Source organism: Piliocolobus tephrosceles, chromosome 18 (assembly GCF_002776525.5).
Source record: "Piliocolobus tephrosceles isolate RC106 chromosome 18, ASM277652v3, whole genome shotgun sequence".
Taxonomy (NCBI): Eukaryota; Metazoa; Chordata; class Mammalia; order Primates; family Cercopithecidae; genus Piliocolobus; species Piliocolobus tephrosceles.
The window spans coordinates 6715830-6739448 of NC_045451.1; the positions used below are offsets into that span (position 1 = coordinate 6715830).

The window sequence follows — 23619 nt, forward strand, 5'->3', positions numbered from 1 at the left end:
ATTGACATCACCTGGTGCATGCCTGATTAATCTGCACCTTCCCGGGCGTCAGCTGCATTCTCGCACACACGGGAAGAGTTGGTGGTGAAGAAGAACCCGGAAGTGCACCATCCTGCCTCCGTTCGTCCAAACACTGGGGTCTGCAAAGGACAAGAGTGAGGCTTGTAGAAGGGCCAGGGGGCGCAGAGCCTTGCGAGCACCTGGTGGACGATGCCCTGAAGAGCTCTTCTCTCTGTGTGCTGAGCCTCTCCTCTGCAGTATGCTATCCCAGTTCAGAAAGAGAAGTAAGTGCAGAATCACCCAAAATGTTAAAAGTTACACCACGGAATATGTGATAACTCAAACAGTTTAATAAGAAATAGAAGACATATCAAAAGTGTTTATTGTAATAGAATTATATTGTTTTCTCACTTAAAAAGAGTCTTTAAACAAGTTTTAAATCAAGTTTGGTATATAAAATCAAATGACTAGAAAATATGCTGTGTTACAAGCAATTTGAAACAATAACAGTTACCTCAGATAAGGAGTAGCAGGAAGAGGGGAATGAGGAGGATTTTAGGGTCCAAGATGGAGTAAAAATTGACTCAGTGTTATTGATAATACTTTAATTTTTAAAAGAATAAGATATTTTGGTATTACTTGTATAAGTAAATTATTTAACATCAGAAAAGAAAAAAATAGGAAAGTTGGTAATTTTTAATGAATTTTTAGAAGAGGGAATACCATTTTCCATATTTCATATACTTTTTCACTCAAACTAAGAATGCCTTTTGAGCAGAATATAACACTTCCCTGGAGCCAGCTGCCTTCTTGCCTAAATTTTCTTTGCACTTGAAAATATAAGGAAGAAAATGTAACCGTATCTACTGTAATCCTCCTTCCACTGGCATGACCCAGACACTGCCATTCAGATGCTCTGCTCCTGGAAAAGGTAGCCCTTCCAGTCTCTTTAGTGACAGGTATCTTTTGTGGGTCTTATAGTTTAATTCCTAGTGGGGAGATTTTCTGTCCTTTATAGATATAGAATGAGATGCTTATGGACTTTTCTTTTTTCCATGATAGTTTTCCTGTACTAGCTTTAAGGAACAGAGTTACACACATCCCACTGGAGAAACTGAAATTAAGGAATAGACCTCAAAGTACCAAATAGATGAGGGTTGAGTTGGACATTGACATTGAAGTGAGTGTAGGTATTAAATATATTGAAATTATTACGATACTTTGTACTTAAGTAGCACCTTTCATCTGGGGAGCTCAAAGTGTTCTAGGGACTTTCTGTGCAACTCCTAGCCACCTGTCAAACTGCATGCTTGATGGACTTCAAAGACAAAGGGAGAAATACACTGCACTGCAGTAGTGTTTTAAAAGGATTTCTATGCATATTAAGTGAAATATATTATTAAAATATTGTCATGGATTTAATGTTATTTGAAATATTCGGTGCAGTGTTTTTTCTCTTTGGATCAGAAATGTGAATATATGTGTGTTAACCATTTGGAAAGTTTCTAAATTTTCTTAGCTAGATAATCAGAGTTCTGATAAGTGCTCTGGTAAGAAAGAAAAAAAAATCTGTGTATTATTTATTCAACAACTAAAATTTCATTTGAATTTTGCACAAAAATATGAAAAAATAGAAAGTTTTAGAGGCTAAGATTAAAAGAAGACTTTTTTTTTTGAGACATCTCGCTCTGTTGCTCAGGCTAGCGTGCAGTGGTGTGATCTTGGCTCACTGCAACCTCTGCCTCCGGGTTTAAGTGATTCTCGTGCCTCAGTCTCCCGAGTAGCTGGGATTCCAGGCATGCGCCTCCACATCTGGCTGATTTTTGTATTTTTGTAGGAGATGGGATTTCACCATGTTGGCCAGACTAGTCTCGAACTCCTGACCTCAAGTGATCCGCCCACCTCAGCCTCCCAAATGCTAGGATTACAGGCGTGAGCCACCAAACCCGGCTAAAAGAAGGACTTTGATTTTTTTTTCCACATAAAAATAAAAGATTGAAAACATTTAGGTCAGTATGTGTTGTCTTTTTAACTATGATTTGGTGCAAAAGTACTTGCGGATTTGCCATTACCTTTACCTTTAATGGCAAAACTGCAGTTACTTTTGCACCAACCTAAATGTTATATTTACACTGCTGACTCAAAATATTCTCATTTCTGCCCTAGCAGAGGCTCTTAAATGGAAAAGGTAAGGAGCACAATCATATCTATTCTTGAGGCATATTTTTCAAGAAATGAATTGAAAAACCTGAGAATCACAGCACTGAGAAAATTACCAATGTGTGGCAAGGTGTGGTGGCTGATGCTTGTAATCCAAGCACTTTGGGAGGCTGAGACCTTAGGTCAGGAGTTCGAGACCAACCTGGCCAACATGGTGAAACCCCGTCTCTACTAAAAATACAAAAAATATTAGCTGGGTGTGGTGGCAGGCACCTGTAATCCCAGCTACTCTGGAGACTGAGGCGGGAGAATCACTTGTATCCGGGAGGTAGAGGTTGCAGTGAGCTGAGATCATGCCACTGCACTCCAGCCTGGGCAATAGAGCAAGACCCTGTCTCAAAAAAAAAAAAAGAAAAGAAAAGAAAAAGAAAATTATCAATGTATAGATATTTTTGAATAATCAAGATATTCATGTGAAGGTGATTTCCCGAATCTCTCACTTTTCCAGACAGCCCATGGCTTGGCTGATCTTATCTGTATAATAGTGGGCTCAGGAGGAGGGATGAGGAATGAAGAGAGAGACAGAAATCTTGTTTGGTCTAGGTGGGTGTTCAGGAGAAAAGCTGAGAGTGGGAGAGAAAATTTCCAGGATTAGCTCCCATCTGTGCAGAGAATATTGAAAGCAGTGGCAAAGGAAAAGGAAGATTTTTAAGAAGTTTCCCATAGAGAAAGAGTGTCTTCCGGCCTGCGGGGTGGCTCACGCCTGTAATCCCGGCACTTTGGGAGGTTGAAGCGGGCAGATCATTGGGTCAGGAGATGGAGACCATCCTGGCTAACACAGTAAAACCCTGTCTCTACCAAACAAAAACTTAGCTGGTTGTGGTGGCATGCGCCTATAGTCCCAACTACTCAGGAGGCTGAGGCAGGAGAACCGCTTGAACCCAGGAGGTGGATGTTGCAGTGAGCCAAGATCGCGCCACTGCACTCCAGCCTGGGCAACAGAGCGAGACTCCATCTCAAAAAGAAACAAACAAACAAAAGTGTCTTAGGTGTGTTTAGATTTATTTGTTGGCTAATCATGGGACTATGTTTTAAATAGGGTACATCTGAGATTGGAACACATGGGGTTCCAGCTAGATTTCCGTTACTGATGCATGTTTTCCTTAGATTAAAAAAAGACCTTGTAGTTTATTTCCTTCAACCTTTCTACTTAGAAATCAAGAAACCAGAGGGCTAGAGAAAATGTCTAGCCTGGATTCATGTACTCTGTAAATGTTAACTTATTGCTTGTGTATCAGTTATATAAGCATGGTGCTGATACACCTTCTACAAAGTGTTGAGATTATAACTTTAATTAAATCACATATTGCAAGTAATTTTAGTACAGTTATATTAAGAAATTTAATTAAGGGATAATACTATGTCACCCGCGTTTCACCATTCCTTAGTGTATGAATTTAAAATTCACCTTTTCCATGTTGTTTGAAATGTTTTTCCACTTGCAATGTCCAAAGAAACAGTGGATTTTCATCTCTCCTTCTACCTCTATTGTAAAATTCTGCCTTCTCAACCCATCTGAGCCTGAAGTGAGTGATTCATTTCCTTTTCTTCTCAAATACCGATTATTACTGACATAGTCTTCTGTGTGTACCATGCTCTCATTAGTTGAAACTTGTGGCTCACATGTTAAATACTTAAGGGGAAAACTTTAGTTTATTTCTCCTAGATCTTCTCCCATTAATTTTCCTGCTCCCTAACACCCAGGTCTCTTTGGCTTTTTCCTGTGATGCCAGTTCCTTTCACTCACCTCCCATCCCATCCCTCTATTCAGGGCTGCTGATCCCAGCAGTACACAGGAAAGACACTTAGTTGAGGCAGAGAAATGAGCTCGTCCCATGAACATTCAGATTCCCCAGAGCAGGGCTCTATCCAGAAGTGGGAATGTTGACCAATCTACAAAAAGTTGTTTTATGCACTGGTAGAGGCCTTGCCTAGGTCAGTCGTAAGATTACCTCTATGTCGAATCCCATCATCAAATGACCAGCACTCACACCCTTCACTAAATTTCCCTAAAGATAAATCGCATCATTTGACAAGAGAAAAACTCAAGAAACCTGACAAAAACAAAACAAAGAAATAATTCATATACTCAGTCTCCAGTTTGAACTCTCATGTGACTCAATGTCTTTAGTTACTGGGCTTCTTGGTAAAATCTTCTGAAATCTCTAACATTTAACTCATTATTATGTATTCAAGAACATTGCTTTTCATTATTATGTATTCAAGAAACATGCTTTTCAAATTACTAATGCCCTGCATATTTTTCCTAAGAAAACATTGAGAAGTCTATTCTCCTAAACACTTTCATAACATTTTACAGACAATTTGAGGCATATATTTATAATTATTTAAAAACTAAACCAAGGAATTAAAAACCCCATAGTGTTCTTTGTCTTGACCAAAATATTTTTCCTATTATATTTTATAGTTTGTATGCCATTACAACTACTTAAGTATAACTCATGTTAACATTCTTAACGTGAATGCACAGAAGACCTTGATTTCTACTAGGTGATATTAGCCACTTACACTTATTTAACAACTGTTTGCTGATCCACTGTGCTAACACTGTAGAAATATAGTATCTACAAGACCCTAGCTTTCATACAACAAGTTCGTAGTCTGTTAAAAACTAGAAGTCATATACAGTAGACAGATAATGTACCCTCTCCCCAAGATGTCTATGTCGTAATTTCTGGAATCTTTGAATACGTCAAGTTCTATGGCAAAGAGATGTGAAGGTGGAAAATTGTATTAATAATGCTAATAAGGTGACTTGAATAGAGGGATATTATCTTGGATTATCTGGGAGGACCCAGGTCGCTGGGTTCCACACTGAGAAAGAGACGAGGCTTTCTCAATGTGGAACGAGGAGGCAGTAGGGTCAGCATCGGGTGATGTGATATAAGAAAGACTCCAGCTGCTACTGTGGGCTTTCAAGATGGATGAAGTGGCAGCAAGCCAAAGAATGTCGATAGCTTCTAGAACGGAAAAGGTTAGGCATGACTTTTCCCCTAGAGCCTCCATGAAAAGGAACACAACCCTGCAAACGCCTTGATGTTTAGGCCAGTGAGACCCAGTCAGATGTCTGACATCAGAACCTGAGATAAATTCCTGTTGTTTATTAAGGTTCTAAGTTGTGGTAATTGTTAAAGCAACAAATAAGAAACAAATACTGATTTTATTTCCTAAAAGTGAAGTGCTGCTGTAAAATAAATAAATAAAAACCTTAAAATTTGGAAATAGTTTTGGAATTGGGCAGTTGACAAAAGCTGGAAGAATTTTGAGAAGCATGTTAGAAAAACGTCTATATTGCCTTAAAGTTACTGTTAGTAGAAATATGAATGTTACTGACTCTGGCACAAGGACACAGAAGGAAGTGAGAAGCATGGTAGAGAAAACATGCATGTCTTAAAGAATACCTAAATCTTCATAAACAGACTATTTGTGGAAGTATGAAGTTTATAGGTGCTGATGACGATAGCTCAACAGAAAATGAGATACGTGTTTGGAAACCGGTGGAAAGGGTATATCTGTTATGATGAATCAGAAAGTTTAGTAGAATTATATCCTCGAGTTATATGGATAACTAAAGAAGGAGAACATTTATGCAATTAACTTGGATATTTAACTTTAAGGAATTTATTGTCAATTAAAATTTAAGCCCTCCTTGAATGAGATTGGAAAAGCATGCCCTAGAGAAAAAACTGAGCTGGACAACTTTTTGCTGATCCCCTCGAAAGATCAAAAGGTCAGAGAATTCAGTCTCACAAAAGGCTTTTTGAAATGATTAGGAGTGTGACTCATGAAGCTCTTCAGTCAGTCATCTCAGCAGAAGCCAAAAATAGGATGAGATTATCTAGAAAAAAAAATTCTATGAAGAAAATCTTTGGCTAATGGAGTGAATCTGAGGACATACACAGGAGACACACATGGTTCTTGAGAATGTTACATCAGCATAAACGTTGCCATCTTGAACTGAAGGAGACAGATAAAGATTGAAATGGAAAAAGGGTGTCAGAACTTTCAAATGCCTACAAGCAAGAAACGTGCTGACGTAATTACTCAGCTGCAGGTGCGCTACTGTGTCAGTAGGCTGACTCAGAAGGCAGAACCTGAAGTCCACAGGGTGGAGAGTTAAGCCCAGAAGATAGAGTTCAAATAGCAGAGTACAATCTCAACCCTTGAAACCAACTGGAACCTGGCAACTGTATTTCAAAATTGCCTGGAACTGGTGAATTTCTTTCTTTCTTTTTTAAATTCTACTTTTTCTTATTTTAAGCAGGAATGTCTGTAGATGTTACTGTTTGCCTGCCCCACCATTGTGTTTTTGGAGCAAGTAACATATTTTTTGAATTTTGTGGTTCAGTGATGGAGAGAAATTGTGTCTCAGTGTGGATCACGCCCAGAGCCTCACTCATACCTGATTTTGATGATGTAGATGATGTGATGTGGGTCTTTTGAGCTGATGATATTTGGACTCTGAGTTGATGCTGACTTTTGGGCAACATGGGTGAATTTATTTCATCTGTGGGGTTGATATGAAACTTGGTGGCCAGATTTAGGATTGGTAGGAAGAAATAAGGCCCATAATGGTGTCTGTATTTTAAGTCTGGAGCCTGTGAATATGTTATGTTACACGGCAAAAGGAAATTAATGTTGCCGTCAAGTTGACTTGATGATAGGGATATATTATCCTGGCTTTTCTGGGAGGGCGCGGTGTAATATAGGCAGCCTTCAATGTGGAACAGGGAATCAGGAGTGTCAGTGCCAGAACGCACAGTGTGAGAAAGACTCAAATGATCTCCATTGGTTTTGAATATGGAAGGGCCCATTAGCCATGGCATGTGGCAAGTCTCTTGCTGCTGAAAAAGGCAGTGGAAACATTCTCTCCTAGGGCCTGTAGTAAGGAACACAGGGAACACAGCTCTGCTAAAACAGTGATTTTACCTCAGTGAGATAGATTTCAGCCTTCTTATCTCCAGCACTATATGATAATAAATTTGTATGGTTTAAAGCCACTACATTTCTGGAGTTCATTACAGAAGCAAAATAAAAATAATTACAGCATGCAAGTAAAATTCTTAAACATATAGTAAAATTTGAGGAGTGATACAGAATGTAATAAACAACGTAAGGTTTTATTTGTTGGTGGGATGGGTGGAGAACATAATAATTTGGGTCTACCATTCCGAACTTTGAAATTACCTTGGTTCCAAATACACCAAATACAGGATACACCGTTCTCCCCTCTGAACTTTCCTACACTTCAATTAAAAATCTGTATCTAGATAACTGTATGTGTATATCTTTTTATATCATTTGATTTTATATGAATGCCATTTTTAGGCATAAATATGGCTAAAACCCCAACAGAATAACTTGCAATCCTTCTCAAAGATGTGCATGGGACAGTGGCATTTTTGTTTGTGGCAATAATAGCTATTTGTAGAACCTGGCACTCTTTAAGGCTCTGCCTCTTCATGGCATATTTGCCTGATGCCTTTGCTTCAAAAGAGCTATGCTGTCTGTTCTCACTTGCTCAGCTGGCTAGCGTCCCACCATTCCACAGCTCTGCTGACTAGCTGGAAATTCTGCTTCAGTGTGTCTTCATGGCATTTTCCCTTTCCAGCTACTTTCAGACACCTCACTTCCACTCTACTACCCCAAGAATCACAGAGTGATTACAATAAAGTATGACTGTTCACAATCAGCAGGGCATATGCCCACGAAAGAACTGTAGTTGACTTTTTTAAAGCAGGAGGATATGTTAGTCATAAATATGTCACTTCTCTTCTATTTTCTATTCATCATACCCAAAATCAGAAGACCGTTCTATTCCCTGGGAAGTTTTCTTCAGAAATTTGCACTTCAAAGCCCCAAGAGTTTTCTGTAAGTAATTCTGAGAGAAATGCACTTTTACAGGGGCGATACAAAAATCAGTGCCACCTTAAAACATTCTCCGACCTCGGTTCTGCTTTCCCATGCAGTCTGAAAGGAATGCGTACTTCCTTCGGCAGATTTGGCGGGCAAACAAAGTAGAATTTGTGGAATGCTCAGTGGCTATCCTGATGAAATAGGAAGGCACAGATGAGGGTTGCCATGGCAATGATAAGTAAGATCTGAAACAGAGGATTTCCATGGGCATAAAATGAACTGGCCTTTCAGAGATCTGCTGTTGTAAATAATAGGTTAACTGGTGGAAAAATTATTTCTAGCTTTTTTGCATGTGCACGTGACTTTCTCCTAATAATTATCGTCAAGTAATATTTGCATCTCAATTTTAAATAAAAAAAGATTATTAAAAAATAATACAAATATGCTTATTTTCTGTTTAGAAGTGTTTTACCTTTGACATTATTTCAATTTTGTCCATTTTATTCTTTCTTTCACTTATGTAAGCAGGGGCTATGCATTTTTTTTTTTTTTTTTTTTTGAGATGGAGTCTCATTCTGTTGCCCAGGCTGGAGTGCAGTAGTGCAGTGGTGTGATCTCGGCTCACTGCAACCTCCTCCTCCCTGGTTCAAGTGATTCTCCTGCCTTAGCCTCCCCAGTAGCTGGAACTACAGGTGCACGCCACCACACCCAGCTAATTTTTGTATTTTTTTTTTTTTAGTAGAGATGGGGTTTTTCCATATTGGCCAGGCTGGTCTTGAACTCCTGACCTCGTGATCCACCCACCTTAGCCTCCCAAAGTGGTGGGATTACAGGTGTGAGCCACGGCGCCCAGCCGCATCTCTTTTATTGACAACTTCTAGGCTGTGGCTGTCCTATGGTCTCCTGCTTGCTCCTTCTCTTGGCTCTTAATCAACGTTGTGTCTTTTAACCCAATCAGCTCCAGTCTTTCTATTTTTGGTTTGCTCTCACATTCTCTGGAGAAAAATCCAGATACAATTTCGATCTGAACTATTTATGAGCCTTCAGCATAGGGGACAAGGTAGTGATTATATGAATAGACAGAGCATTTAGTTTCCTGTTAAACATGCTGGCACTGACATTCATGTTCATTGTGCTAGACTTTTCAGTCTCTAGCTTGAATTGGAAATAGCTTTCTATTCTAACAACAATGTATATATTCTCTTCTAGACTGCAAAGTAATACGCCATACGGGCCACCTCTTAATTTAAGATAAAATGGTTATAAAAATGTGATTTGCTCTGTTATTTGCAATATCCCACATTTAGTGTATGGTTTGGATGAAATATTCTTTTATACCATGTTCTAGAACAATTTCTCAATGGTTTGAAGTTATTTTCACTGTAACTTATACTTCCCTAGAAGGGAAAAATATTACTAATCATTTGGTGCCATACCTCACTACACACATTTCACTAAAAAGAATTTATTTTGAGTTTTGCCATTAAAATATGTTACGTGATGCTCAGTTGTTTTGAGACATATTGGCCAGATGCCAGATCATAGTTGTGGTCTATTTGTGTAGGTCTTCAGTTTTTCATATTTGTGTAAACTTATATTTTTAGTTTCATATAATATTAAATGTCACTATCATATACCATTTATTTTTCTGTATTGTATATGTTATATATACAATAGTTTCATGAAACGTAGTTAAACAATGACTGCACTGCTAGGTTGTCTGAGGTGGAATTCTGGCTCAGCCACTTTCTGGCTATGACTTTGAGAAGCAGCAATTGACTTAATCTCTCAGAGCTCCAGATTTCTCATGGGATCAGCACTTGACAGAGAGCATTATGGATTTTGCTACCTAACGATACAGTCAGGCTACTGATATTACTTCACAGGTGGTCACATGAGATCACATTGAAGCCTCTGCTTCATCGTTTCATAGATTCATTCAACAACAAGTTGTTGACCATTGGTCATTAAATTATTACCATACATGAAATGTTGAGATGTTAGAATGGTTGAGATGAAGCATCTGCTCTTGAGTTTACAGTGTGTTTATACACAGTTTGGTGAGTGCCATGGCATATGTGTAACGTGGGGTGCACCTGGAGGAGAAGCAGGCAACACTGGATGTCACGTAAGACCTGTGCTTCAGTGGTGCTTCCCACAGAGCCCCCACTGTGTCCTCAGGATGGATGAGGTGTGTGGCGTGCTCATGTAGCTGCAGCTCCATCACACCCTTGTGAAATGTGCTGCAACCAAACATTCTTTCTCTGTGTGGACACCAAGCTTCCTGAAAACAAAAAACAAATAAAACTCAACAACTTCGGTTTACATCTTTAAATTTCCAGTGCCTCATCAGTGTTTAACGACAACTGATGCTTAATGAAATTTACCTGAATGACTACCTAAATGAGTCAATGAATGAAAAAATGAATAAAATGAAATAAAACATGTAGAATGAGAGAGACGCCTGATAGGAAAATATCTGTTGATGCATATCTGGTAGTCAAGACCATTTGAAAAGTAGGTGTGTAACTTTGAAAAGAGAGGAGGTTAAGATAAGACTGAAGTCTGATTCAGATTATGAACAACTCTGGAAATCATGCCAGTGATTCAAACATAATTTTAGAAAGTGTGGGAAGTATATTAATGTTTTAAATTGAATAGTGATGTTTGAGACCTCTATTGTAAGAGTGCGATTTATCAGCATGTGGATGATGAATTGAGTAGAGAGAGAATAAAGGAACAGAGAAAATAAGATGATTATAATACAATTAAAAATGATGCAAGTAAGAAATTGTTAGAAGTAGTGTTAACAGTAGTGTCTGTGACAATGTCGTGAAAAAAGAAACTTGGTATCAATAAAATTTAGTGAGATTAAGTCTGTGTGTTGAGGAAGAGAAGTAGAAATGACTCTGGCTGCTGTTCTTAGTAATTTGGTGATTGGTTAATGTCATATATTTTGCTGGAAAAATAAAAAGAATAGAAAATGTTCTGTTCACTTTTAAAGATGTTTCAAGAGACGGAACAATGAGATACCTTTGTGAGCATGTCAGATATTTAGAACTGAAACAGAGAACAGTGGCCAGGGAAGATGGAGAGGGAAGCTTATTGGAGAACTAAGTACAAAACTCCAAGTAATAAGATATCCACATATTAAAATAGAACATTATATGAGTTCAAGCTAATACTCTTATCTAAGCAAATTAGAACACAATGTCATGTATTTTGGAATTTTACATTTTATTCAGTCCTAGCCTCTTATCTTACAAACAATCTTAGCAAGTTACCAATTGGCAGCAGGTTTTTTGGGGGGATGGGTAGACTGACCCTAAAAATACATTTTATATTTTAATGTAAGGGAAGAGTTTTTCTTTTGTCCCATGCTTTCAACCTTCTCCTACAGAGGGACTTATTTTTTGTCTTCTGAATTATGGCAGTAACTACTTTCCCGAGGCTGGTTACCAAAAAAGGAGATTTCTTGGTCTGTGTTGGAAAGGCACAAGGGTACACATGAGCTATACTGCATTTGAAATGACCAAATCTTATAGTAATATTTAGTTTAGTAGTTCATTTTTTTCCTTTATAACTTTATCATGCTTCCTTTTAGGAATGGCCTCATTTATTTCTACCTACTTTTGAAAATATCATAGTATCTGTATTATCAGGATGATTTCAGATGTCCTGCAAGATTTGTGGAAATATATTTGGTTCAGGTGTTAAAAAGGAGGGTGGTAGAGAAAAGAGTCACTTTTTTTCTATTCATTATTTCCTTGTGATTTAGACAATATTTGCTTTACTCCTTTATCCGTTATTTGATTCTGTTAGGATTTACACTAATTGCAATTGCAAGTTAGCAATATTAATGACCATTGACTACAATTTAAATGATTGGCATAAGAATGGGTAAAATATTTTGGAAAGTATTTTTGATATATATATCCTACATATTTACAAAAATAACTTCTTTCTTATCAAAAATGTTTGGTTTTCTTTATTAGATTAAAACACCCCCTCCCAAATTTCCCCATAAAATTGTCCAGCAGAATAATATGTGATAAATTAGGCACTCAAAATTAATTCAAATGAAATAATGGTATAATTAGGCAGTGATTCCTGCTTTCTAAAAATGCCATTATAAGAAATTCATCTTAATAAAAATAATGAATTATTGAGATCTTATTATATGCCAAGTATTGTTCAAAGCACTTGGTATGCATTGTTTCGTTTTATTTTACAGCATACCTTTGAGGTATGCTATACCTTTGAGGTATTATTGCCATCCTTACTTGGGATTAAAAGACTTAAAATGTTTAAATGATGGACCCAGATTCATCTCTCTAGCAAAGCTGAGATTTGAACACAGAAGTGCATATTTTTACGCATTGAGCTGTCCCATTGTCAACAAGTAAATGCCTATTGGCTTCAGGCTTAACTTCTCAAGGACACCAATTTGTTCAATCTTTGTGATTTTATTGGGGGGATTTCAGTTGTTCTCAGTGATTCTAAAATTTATCTTTGCTTTATGCTCTTAACATCTTTGATACAACATTAATAATTGTCCCTATATCATGATTTAAGTCAAAATTTCCCCCTGGATTTAAAAAACCTTAATTATGTTATTATTGACTTCATCATTGGTGGCATCATCATCATCATCACCATCACTGTATTAGCCATCAAAAATAATAATATTAGCAATAACAGTGCTTATAAATTATATTCCATGAGTTTATTCAAAACTCATAACAATAATATTCTTTGTTGTCATATATATGTATACATATAATATATAATATTTATGATAGGAAAATAATTCCCTCAATCCATATGTAGTCAAATAGTGGGAAAAAAAGAATAACAGTTTCAAATACTGAGGTAATAAATGACTTCAGCCTTCTTTATTTTGAACATTTCCCCGCACAGACACTACTCTGCATTTTTGTATACCTTAAAACAATTCGTTTTGAAATAATATTAAACTGACAGAAAAGTTGCGAATATAGTGCAGATATCTTCCCTCCCTCTCAGGAAACTTCTGTATACATTTTACTCATTTGTTTTGCTAAGTGGAAAAATAGCGTCATTCAGCTTTACCTTTTCATTATATTTCAGAAAGAGCTAAATGTCTTTTTTCTTAGTCACATTTCCTTGACTATGAATTTCGAAGTGGCACAAGCTCTTGGTGTAGTTGTTGCTGGCAGGTGGCAGAGCATGTGACACAGTAAATCAAACACAGCAGATAAAGGAAAGCAGATTTGGAAAGTAAGAGGGACCGCTGATTGGGCCATTTCGGGCACGCTCCATCAGTGAGAATAAAGTGACTTTTTTTTTTTTTTTTTTTTTTTGAGACAGAGTCTCACTCTGTCACCCAGGCTGGAGTGCAGTGGCACAGTCTCAGCTCACTGCAACCTCCGCCTTCAGGGCTCAAGCAATTCTCTTGCCTCAGCCTCCCGAGTAGCTGGGACTACAGACGCCCATCACCACGCCCGGCTGATTATTGCATTTTTAGTAGAGAATGGGGGTTTCACCATATTGGCCAGGCTGGTCTCAAATTCCTGACCTCAGGTGACCCACCTGCCTCAGCTGGGGTTGCAGTGCTGGGGTTGCAGACATGAGCAGCCGTACCCGGCCAAAATGGCCTTTCTGAGCTTGATTTCTCATCTGCCAGTTGCTCGTTATACTGCTTGATCCAGTTTCTTAAGGATTAAATAAGATCCTGTAAGCGTAACCTGTTCGAAAGGATCCCGTGCAGCTTCTTCTCTCACCGTGGACCTGTTGATAGACTGGTCTCAAAAGCCATTTCATCCTGCCATCTCGGAAAACACAAATATAATAGCAAAGTCATTGATCCACAGTGCAAATTTTGCTGAAGCTTCTCAAGAACCTGGGTTAGGTAATTACTTCAAATACCAAAAAACACATTTCCTATATATATATTTTAAACACAGTCTGGCCATCAGCCTGGCTTCAGCTTCCTCCTCTCCATTCGCCTGAAGACCAAAACAATAGCTGGAAGAAGAGCTATCACCAAAACAGCAACCTGGCAGTTAAATAAACACCTGTTGTTCTTCAGGCTTATACTGCTAATAGGGGCAAAGAAAGAACTCCCTCTTTTGAAAATTACATAGTAGAGTGCTCAAGACTACATGGGTTAGTGTCACTCTGCAAACGGTAGTTGACAGCCTTACATTTAACTATTTGATCATTGCCATTCACCTGTTCTGCTTAGTGTGTACTAAGATTTTCTTTACTGTACTATTGTGATCATTTCTAATGTCAGTCACTCTACCTGAATCCCTAAAACAAATACTGACTGGTCTCACTAGGGAATTTACCCTACTTCACCTTACTTTAAACTTCAGCCACAATCTTTTATCTGAATGATTGGTTAAGTCTAAGAATACAATTTCCAAGAAGTTCTTTTTTTTTTTTTTTTTTTTTTTAATCTCTGAATTTCCTGTTGGAGCAAATTCAAATTTCCTGTTGGGTTATATAATGCATATTTTGTGGAAAATTTCTCTAGGCTACTAACAGGCTTTTTAAGATCTTTATAAATCATCCTCAGTAATTGCTCTCCTGTTGCTCATATCGTTGGAAGGATGGTCCTTGAAATGTGAGATCCTTGACTGGCAGTCAGCGATTTGTTTGTTGCAGTGTTTGTTTGTCTTTAATTAGTGCTCTGATAATGTGGATGATGGCTTCTGATGTAGGTCACGTAACTGCCCGCATGTAGCAAATGGAGAGGAGGAATTGTGGTGAGCCTGTGGGTAGCTTCCATTTCTGCACTTTCTCACTTGTCTGCCAGGCTTTCCTTATCCTCAGTTCTCACCTCAGAATCTTATCTGGTGTCTCAATCATGCAGATATTATTATGAGCTAGTGTCCTCACTGGAGAATGTCCCTGTCAACCAATCCTTACTGATGAGGAGTTTTACATAATGAGGACTTTTATTCACTCCAGCTAGGGCAATCTGCATTTTAAATGAGGATTTGCAAAGAGTGAAAACCGTACTGGTTTCGAATGAATTAAATGTGGAGGATATACTTCTAGACTATAAGGCAAGCTACAGAGAGGCAGAAACAAAAGACCGACATCATCGCAGTGTTCTTTAGCTCCTATAGTGCATGCATTCATTCACTGGATCTTCATTGAGTACCTACTGTATATTAGGCACTGGAAGCAATGGATACAAAGTCTGCCCCTGTTCTCCAGGGGTAGCAGACAAACAAAAGATATAATTATGGTAAATACAGAGGGCTGTGGTTAAATTTAAGACAAAAAAACCTTACAACACGTCTTAAACATGCTTGAAAATTTGGATCATAGGAAAAGTTTGCCTCTTCCCATTTTTCTGTTCTTTTCATGTAGATGTTACTCTACACTCTATACCTTAGAGAGGGTGTCCGCACCTTTCATGTGACAAGAGTTAAAAGAAATAGGCATTTTAGAGGCAAACGAGGAGTTTTACTGAAGTAAGAGAAAGTTATCTCATCTTCAAAACTCATGTACTGACAGGCCCTGGATCAAGAACTTGTCCATGTGACCTTAGGAGTCCTTTAGCCACTTAGACCTCTGATTATCAAAGAGGTGCATAGAACTTTCTGTCATCCAAGAGGGTTGCAGCTTCAATATTTTAAGATTATAGAATCGTTCACTGTTCCATTAAAATTGCTTTTAGGAACATTTATTCCTTGATTTTTCAAAACAAAATTGTATCGTTTTTCCTGTGTTCCTGTTTTGTAGATGAATCATTCAAATTTTGGAGTAGTTAAGTGGCTTATGCACATTGATAACAACTAATATCCAAACCCACTCTTTATAACTTTAAACTGTGCATTGTTTCTTTTTACTCATACAGGGATTCAGATTCTTCATTTCATACTCAGTAGAATTTCTCCTTGATACCCAGTTCTTAACAACAGCCCTGGGATAAAAAAAGAATTGATCATTTATTTTAGTGACTTTCTTTTGACATTAAGCGACAGTTTAGATTTACTAAAAGTCATGTGCTTGTGAATACTTAGTGGTACAGTAGGAAAATAATACAACAGGCAAAATCTTGTTAGATCATTTATGCTTTATCTCTTTTAGCTTCTAAAACAATCCTGAAAGATGAATAATTATTATGGGTAGAGCAGAATTTAATTTTCCCTGTTGCTTCAAAATTTTAATGAAAACTTTACAGTTGAGAGAAATAGGAAAATAAAAAAAAATTAAAAAAAAACTTCCTAAAATTCTAAAGACTACTTTTGGATAAAATTTAAGTGAATGAGTTTGTGCTTCAAATTTTACTTTTAACTTTCCAGCAGCCTTTATTAAATGGAAAAACTGAAATTTACGAAGTCTTACAGTCAAAGCATTTTTATCCTGGCTAGGGGTTCTCTAGGAGAACCAGTAGCACCAAGATGCACTGGAACAATGCAGCAAGAGAGTTCATGCCTTAGAGTTTAGAAGCATACAAAGAAATGGAATGCTGCGCACTTCTCACTAGAAAAATTTCACAGGCTGGAGTCTGGGCGGAGGAGCCTGGGATGGCAGTAGAAGTGTGCAGGAAGCACTAAGTCAAGCCTGTACTACCACCTCATGGTTTAACAGTAATGCGTAAGTTACCTACAAGCCAAGTGGTCACTGCTGAAACCATCTTGAAAGAACCTGCCCATCAGGTGGCGTATCAGGAAGATGAAACCTAGAGGTGTCACAAGACTCATCTTAAGATTATCAGTCAAAGAGAATTGATCAGGAAGGAGTCCAAAGTGCTCACAAAACTATGTCCTTTGAGTAAGAACCATTATGTAAATACCTGCCACTCACAATGTAGTCATCTAAAGCCTAGAGTTAGCCACAAATATCACCAGCTAAAGGTACAAACTTTTTCTCCTCGGTCTTTAACCTCTTTCTTAGCCAGGGAGTTGCAGAAGATGAGAGGGGTGAGGGAAACGGGAAGGAGGAGGACAGGCTTGTCTCCTTTATCTTTCCATAGATCTCTCATGGAGATATCTGTCATAGGGGATGGTGATGGGGGAGGGACAATGTTTGGTGTGGCTTTTGGTTCTTAAGCAGCTTTACTATCAGAAACTGAGTCCTAAAAGGTTTTTGTTGATGGTGGTAGTGGTGGTTTGTTTTTTAAGAATTGAAAACCTATAGGATCCCCCCAAGCTCTCATTCAAGGACAAGGAAAAGGAAATTCTACATTACCCAAAGCCTATACTTGTAAATAAAGTAATATTATTATTCTTTGAATACCATAGAGATAAGTTCAGTAAATCATTTACATATAACTATACTCCTATACTATAAGAACATAGGAGCTTGGGAAAGCTAAGAAAGTTTGACCTCAAACCAGTCACTTTAAAAATTGCAGCCTAAAAATTTCAATCTTGTGCAATCTGACTGTAAACCCTTGCTGTTAACTTCTGTGCAGTTCTTCCAATGAAAATCAAAACGATTAATTAGGTTTAGTCACAGTTATTGTCACAGTAAGGAAGAATAATACTTTGACTCAGTTTTTATTTTACTGACCAATGCAATGATTACTTATATCCAGACCACTTGGCATTCACTTATTTATCTTACTGCATTTTCTATGGAAGTTCAATTCAGAATTCAGAGCTACGTACCAGGAATTCCCTAGATATACCCTGCCCATGTTTGTGATGTGCAGACTTAAACTCATTGGCCCCAGGTCCTCAAATGAACGCCACATTCTGAAAAATACCCCAAGCACAAGTTCTTTTTCCTGTTTATTGAACAATAGCACAGTATTCTCTTGTGAACAACAGAATATTATTATTCTGTTGAACAATAATACATCTTGATTTATTGAACATTACCACAATATTTACACAGAAATTCAAGTCCACATCATATGAAACATATTTGACTTTTCCTTCTATCTTCAGTGAATCACGGACTCCTGGGGGATCTGCTTTCTGAAACTTCTCATGTGCTTTTCCTTTTCTCCCTTCCTACAAGCATTACATTTGTTTTCGTACCCAGTATCTCACCTGGTCAAATTTAATAGCTGTCTCCTTTCTTTCAGACATCTTTTGTATTGATGCAGCAGACTTAGATCAGAGATACAGGAAACAAAAATCTGATTGTATTCATCCCTGGATTAAAATATCTCAGTAGCTTAGTACACCATTTCTTACCATGACAATCAAGGGCTTTAACACTCTGATCCCTGTCTGTACAGCCAGCCTTCCTTCAGTATCCTCCCTCTGAAACAAGTCCTCCACTCATGCAAAACGATTTGCAATATAAATATTCTGTGCTTTGGTTTACGTTTACCCTGTCTGGGATGTCTTTCTTAACTCACTCATTTATTTATACATTTATTAATCAGATAAATATTATGTACTTGTTCTATGTAAGATTCTACTGTACTGGGTACTGGGAACACGATGAATATCTAGACCAAGAATATCTAGACCAACGTCGGCCTCAGTCTTAAGGACCTTAGTTAGAAATATTAAGTCACATATTTAAGTCATTAATTAAGGTTACAATAAGTGGGCTAAAGGAGAAGAAGAAAATGTGTAAAGAGAGCATGACAAGTGTACCTGAACTAATTGATGAGATAAGGGTAAGACTTACCTGAAAAAGAGACTTCAAGTTGAGGTTGATAGGTCAATGGAAGTCAACCATGCAGAAGAATGGTGGATCATGGGCTGGCAGAGGAAGGGCGAGCACCTTGGACAGTGGAAACAGCCTGTGCAAAAGCTCAGAGGTGAGAAGCAGCAGGGCACGTGTGGGCTGTAAAACAAGGCGGTGTGTCTAGAGCATGCCCTGTGTTCAAATACAAGTACTGGAAGATGGCCTACTTGAGAAATTCCTTCTTTTAGGAATTTTCCCTGAATACTGCTCCTTGAGTCACTCCGTTCCTTTTACCCCTTCCCTCTTCCTCTGTCAAGGCCAAGAAGCTGCCCTGTCTCAGTGTTCTCACTGTTAAAAGGTATGCACGTTTCTGGTTGCCCTCTCACATCGAGTTGTAATGATCTCTTTACCTATTTATTTGTTTTCCTCTCACGACCTTGTGGGATTTCCAAGGAAGTAACTATAAGTCATGTGTGTTTTCCAAACATTAGTTATAATGTTGACATGGGGAAGAATACATATCAAGTGTTATTTTCTTCTCACCCATTTATTTCTCAAGTCACTGCAGTTTTTACGTGCATGTCCCATTGCTTCCTCAAATTTAAGAATATCCCTATTTTTGCAAGATTCTGCATTTATATTTGGAGTAATGGTTCTGCCAACTTCGGGTCCACCAAACAATAAGCTGTAGAAATGCCCCTCATTCTTCCTTCTTATTTCACCTCTACATCCTTCAGAAAAGCTTTCTAATTATTCCTTAAATCTGTGTCTTAGCTTTCTACCTCAGCACTAATTCAGGCTTTCCTAATTTCATACCTGGGTTACTAGAATAGAATAAACAGGAGTTTTAACTTGGATTCCTACTTTGGATTTGCCCCTCCTGTATTACCCAAACAGCTATTAAAGTGGACTTCCTGCAGTTCACGCCTGATTATATTCTGGTCTAATTAAACTTCTTTAATTACCTCTTTGCCTCCAGAATAAAAGGCAAAACTCCTTAGCAGGATCTACAGAGTGTTTCGTGATCTCTCCTCCATCATCCCATCTCTGGATGCCGTGGTGCCCGGAACGTTGATCTAACACCATCTTGAAGCGCACATGCTGACCTCCGGGTGCACCATGAGTTGTGCCCTTGAAAATACTGTTTGCTCAGTCTTTCTGGAGAAAGTTTGCCACATATTCGGACTTAGTAAATTCGAGCTCCTACCTTGAAACTCAGACGAAGGTTTAATCTTCCCCAGGATTCCTTTCCTCACTATTCTCCTATGTGAGGGACTTCTTGTGTTATTATCTTTTTATATATTATATTATATTATTTTAGATAATATTATATTAAATTATATTATTTTACATAATATTTTATATAATATTATATTAAAAGATAATAATGATATATTTTATATAATCGATTCTTGTATTATAATCTTTTTATTGTAATAGTCTCCCCCCTCCACAAAATATTGTGAATTATTCAGCTGAGAAGTTTTGCTTTAGTTTCTTATTGCCACTGACTGGGAATTAACATATATTTAACACATTTTGCTCAAACAATCAAACAGTAAAAGCTGAAGATAGAGGAGCATTATTCTCCCATTCCGTGAGAAAGCTGAAGACCGAAGAACTAAAAATACGTTAATGAACCAACTAATTTTAAACATAAATTTCCTGTAGCTCCAACATGACTAGGATCTGAGTAATAGTGTTGTGAAATAGATTACTACATGATTTTCATTGCTTTTATATTATATATATAGTAATTAATATTTAGAATAGTTGATTAACTTTTTTAAGTGTCACATAATTTAAAAATGAAATTGGTGTTTGGCCCCAGATATATTTTTCTGTGTTCTTTTAAAATTTCAGTGAGATTTTCTTATACTCCCTTCATTACATTTTTTATCTAGTTTCTAAACCTTTTCCTATTTAATACCTCTTTTCCTTTTTTCTAAAAAGTAACTGGTTAAACAATAGTTTTGTCATTTATGAAATTTTGTCTGTTAATCTTATTATTGTAGGGATAGTTAATATTATCATTTTAAGGATAGTTAAAACTTATTTTTCAATTAATACATATTTTACAGTACACTAAATATATTATGTATACATGTTGTATTTTATTGAAATATTAAAATGCTTTATAAACCAGAAGATTGTTAGAAGCTCTGAATACTAGAGGATTGATTTTTAACAGTCTACCAAGACAATAATACAATACAACTAAGCCTTTCTTTAAATAATAAAACAAGTATCTGTAGTGAAAATATATCTGCGTCTTGAAGATTGAGTGTTAAAATGTTGTATTCACTTTGGACTTGCTAATTTTACCATAGGAATGTTAAAGAGGTAGAAGTCATAAGTGTGAAAATACATATTTTTAAAAAAGAAATTGGGTTGGTTAATGAGATATATAATAACGTTTTGTGTGGGGATGCTGCAACAGCTGTTTAGTGTAGGGACGTTTTGAGTCCTCAGTTGTACACAGTTGTTTTTAAATGAAGACTATTTTTGTAGGCCCCCAAAGAAGGCATTAATTTTTCGGTTTTTGAAAGTCAGCAGATACACACACGGCAAAAGTTCCATGCCGTCCGTGAGTCATATCCTCTTCTGGTTCTCACCCCACTCCTGAGAACCTGAGATGATGGGGGAGTATGAGCAACGTGGCAGGCCTGTGGTTGGGGTCAGGGATGTCGTGAGAGTCAGGAAAGCATTGAGTATCAGAGAGTTAGTGAGAGACAGTAATGGAGTCAGAATTCATTTATTAAACCAATTTTCCTTCAGAAGTATTAAGGTGCCATCATGGTTCAAAATAGGGCAAATTAGAATGAAGAAGACAGAGCTTGTAATTTAGTGGCAAATGCCACCTTAAGGTAGAATAAAGCATTTGGGGTCATGATGGAGAAAGTAGGATGATATCAGAGAATACAGCAAAAGAACTTAATGGTCTAGAGGTCAGAGAGAGTCCTCTTGAAATGTGAACATTCAAGTACAGATCTAAAGTAGGAGGATTTAACCAGGTGAAGTGCTTAAATGTCAGAAATATCTGTGACTCAAACACCTTGGCAGTGAAAAACGTTAAATTCATATTTTGGGAAAGCTATTTTATATGGATGTATCAATATCAGATGCGTCAAAGTTTCCTCCAGTTCTACTTACAGAGAATTTAAATAACATATATACGTAGTTAAGTTGAGTTCACAAAAGTAATAGGTTAGAGCTGTGTGGAGACTACAGTTCATCTCCTGAATTTATGACCCATTTTTCAATTGAGTGTTGAGAATATGAAGAGCATTAGAGGAGACACTTACATAGCCTTCTAAAAATGTCATGAATTTTGGAAACAGAAGCCTGAATTCTAGACTATATAAATTATGAGACAGTTTTTATAAGGTGTATCTGTCTGTTCAGAAAACATGATTATGATTAATTTGTGTATAAATCTGTATGTTTATTACGCTGCTCTACTATACATGTGAAAATATGCATATAAACCTCAACACTATAAAGTTTGGTACTAAGAAGTGAATTGTAATCAACCATACTTCAGCCTATCCATTAATAGCAGCCTGTATAAATGAGAGCAGCAGGCAGAATAAATTAGGTTAGTCTAGTCACACATCAATCCCTTGGATGACACTAAGAAGCCAGAAAATGTTGTGTAACAGGACTTAGATACATCAACTACCAGATGTTACCTAGAAGCTCAAGAGACAGAGTCGTAAGATCTGCTTATTGCAATGTATGGGTTAACAAAATCTAAAGAGGACTACATGGCTACTTTTTAATTCTTTTGCAGTATTATTCAGAAGTGGTTCCTCCTGAGAGATAAATGTAGGTAAATAAAATCTGAAGTGTTTACATCACCTGGGGGGAAAAAAAACTTGATCTGCATGAGTGTAATGCACATTTCTCTAATTTCAGACCTGCGATTTAATAACTGTTACAAATAATATGTTTTTCCTAAAATATTTTGAATCATATTAAATTTTTTAGAGTGCTGCAGTGGAATTTTTAAATAAATTTTAGGGTGATTTTTTATTATACTTTTTAAGAATTACAAAGTATTTTGTGTGGCCTCAAATTTTAAGAATTAGGAAATTGGAAAATTAGCAGGAATTTTAAATATATCATCCAATTCATCTATCAATTATTCATTTGCTAATGTGCTAAGCAGTAGAGGTGACAAATAATTGAAAATCAGACTCTGTTTATATCCTACTTAGGGAGATAGGGAGTACCATGTGATTTTGTCATAATAAAGATAAGTACATCATTTTAAGGAAGTAAGGGCCTTTAACTCGAACTATGCTACAATATAGAATCACACTTTCAAGAGACAACACCAATGCCTATATTGAAGCACTTAGAATAGTTATCTAGGAAGAAGGCATGAAAGGGAACTTCTAAACTATATGACTATGATAACTAAAGGCAAATATTGGTATTGCTTTTTCACCAGAAAAATTGCCAGGGATTTAGTTTGCATGAAATAAAAGCTTTGCACAGAAACATAATGAGGAATATGTTTGGAAAAGTTATACAAGATGTATGTGAGTGTTTTGTATGCTAATCTAATTGAGTTTAGTTTTGAAACAATGAAACCACCAAAATATTTTACATATGAAAATTATCACATTTGAGACATAGAATCACCATTGGATCACAAGATAGAAAGTATATTGGGAGAGGGTGGAATTGTTGATGAGTTGGGATGCTGTAAAAGATGTCTAGGTGAGTTAAAGTACTAGTGGTAGCATTGAATATGCACAGGGAGATACGGCTTCAGAATTATAGAGATGTTAAGATTTGTAACATGCTGTCTGATTGTCTGAAGGAAGAGACAGTGAGTTATATTACTACATCTTTCATTTGAGGTACCTTTGAGATATGGAAGTGGAGTTAACCCAGTGTCTTTTATCTGACACACCAGAC

The 23619-nt window shown here is 37.0% G+C and overlaps 1 protein-coding gene across 5 annotated transcripts in view; it reads left to right on the top strand.

The window, feature by feature from the left end:
- The window catches only part of NETO1 (neuropilin and tolloid like 1), a 126332-nt gene that overhangs the window by 12976 nt on the left and 89737 nt on the right, over window positions 1–23619 (top strand). For 2 of the 5 annotated variants that reach the window (XM_026455197.2, XM_023224167.3), the window contains exon 5: window positions 19670–20951. The exons of 2 other annotated variants lie outside the window; for them this stretch is intronic. In XM_026455197.2, the coding sequence (XP_026310982.1) occupies window positions 19670–19674 (5 nt within the window). In that variant the 3' untranslated portion in view covers window positions 19675–20951. Of the gene's footprint in view, window positions 1–19669; window positions 20952–23619 lie in introns of those variants that run through there. One more of the 5 variants, XM_023224169.2, reaches the window with a different exon arrangement.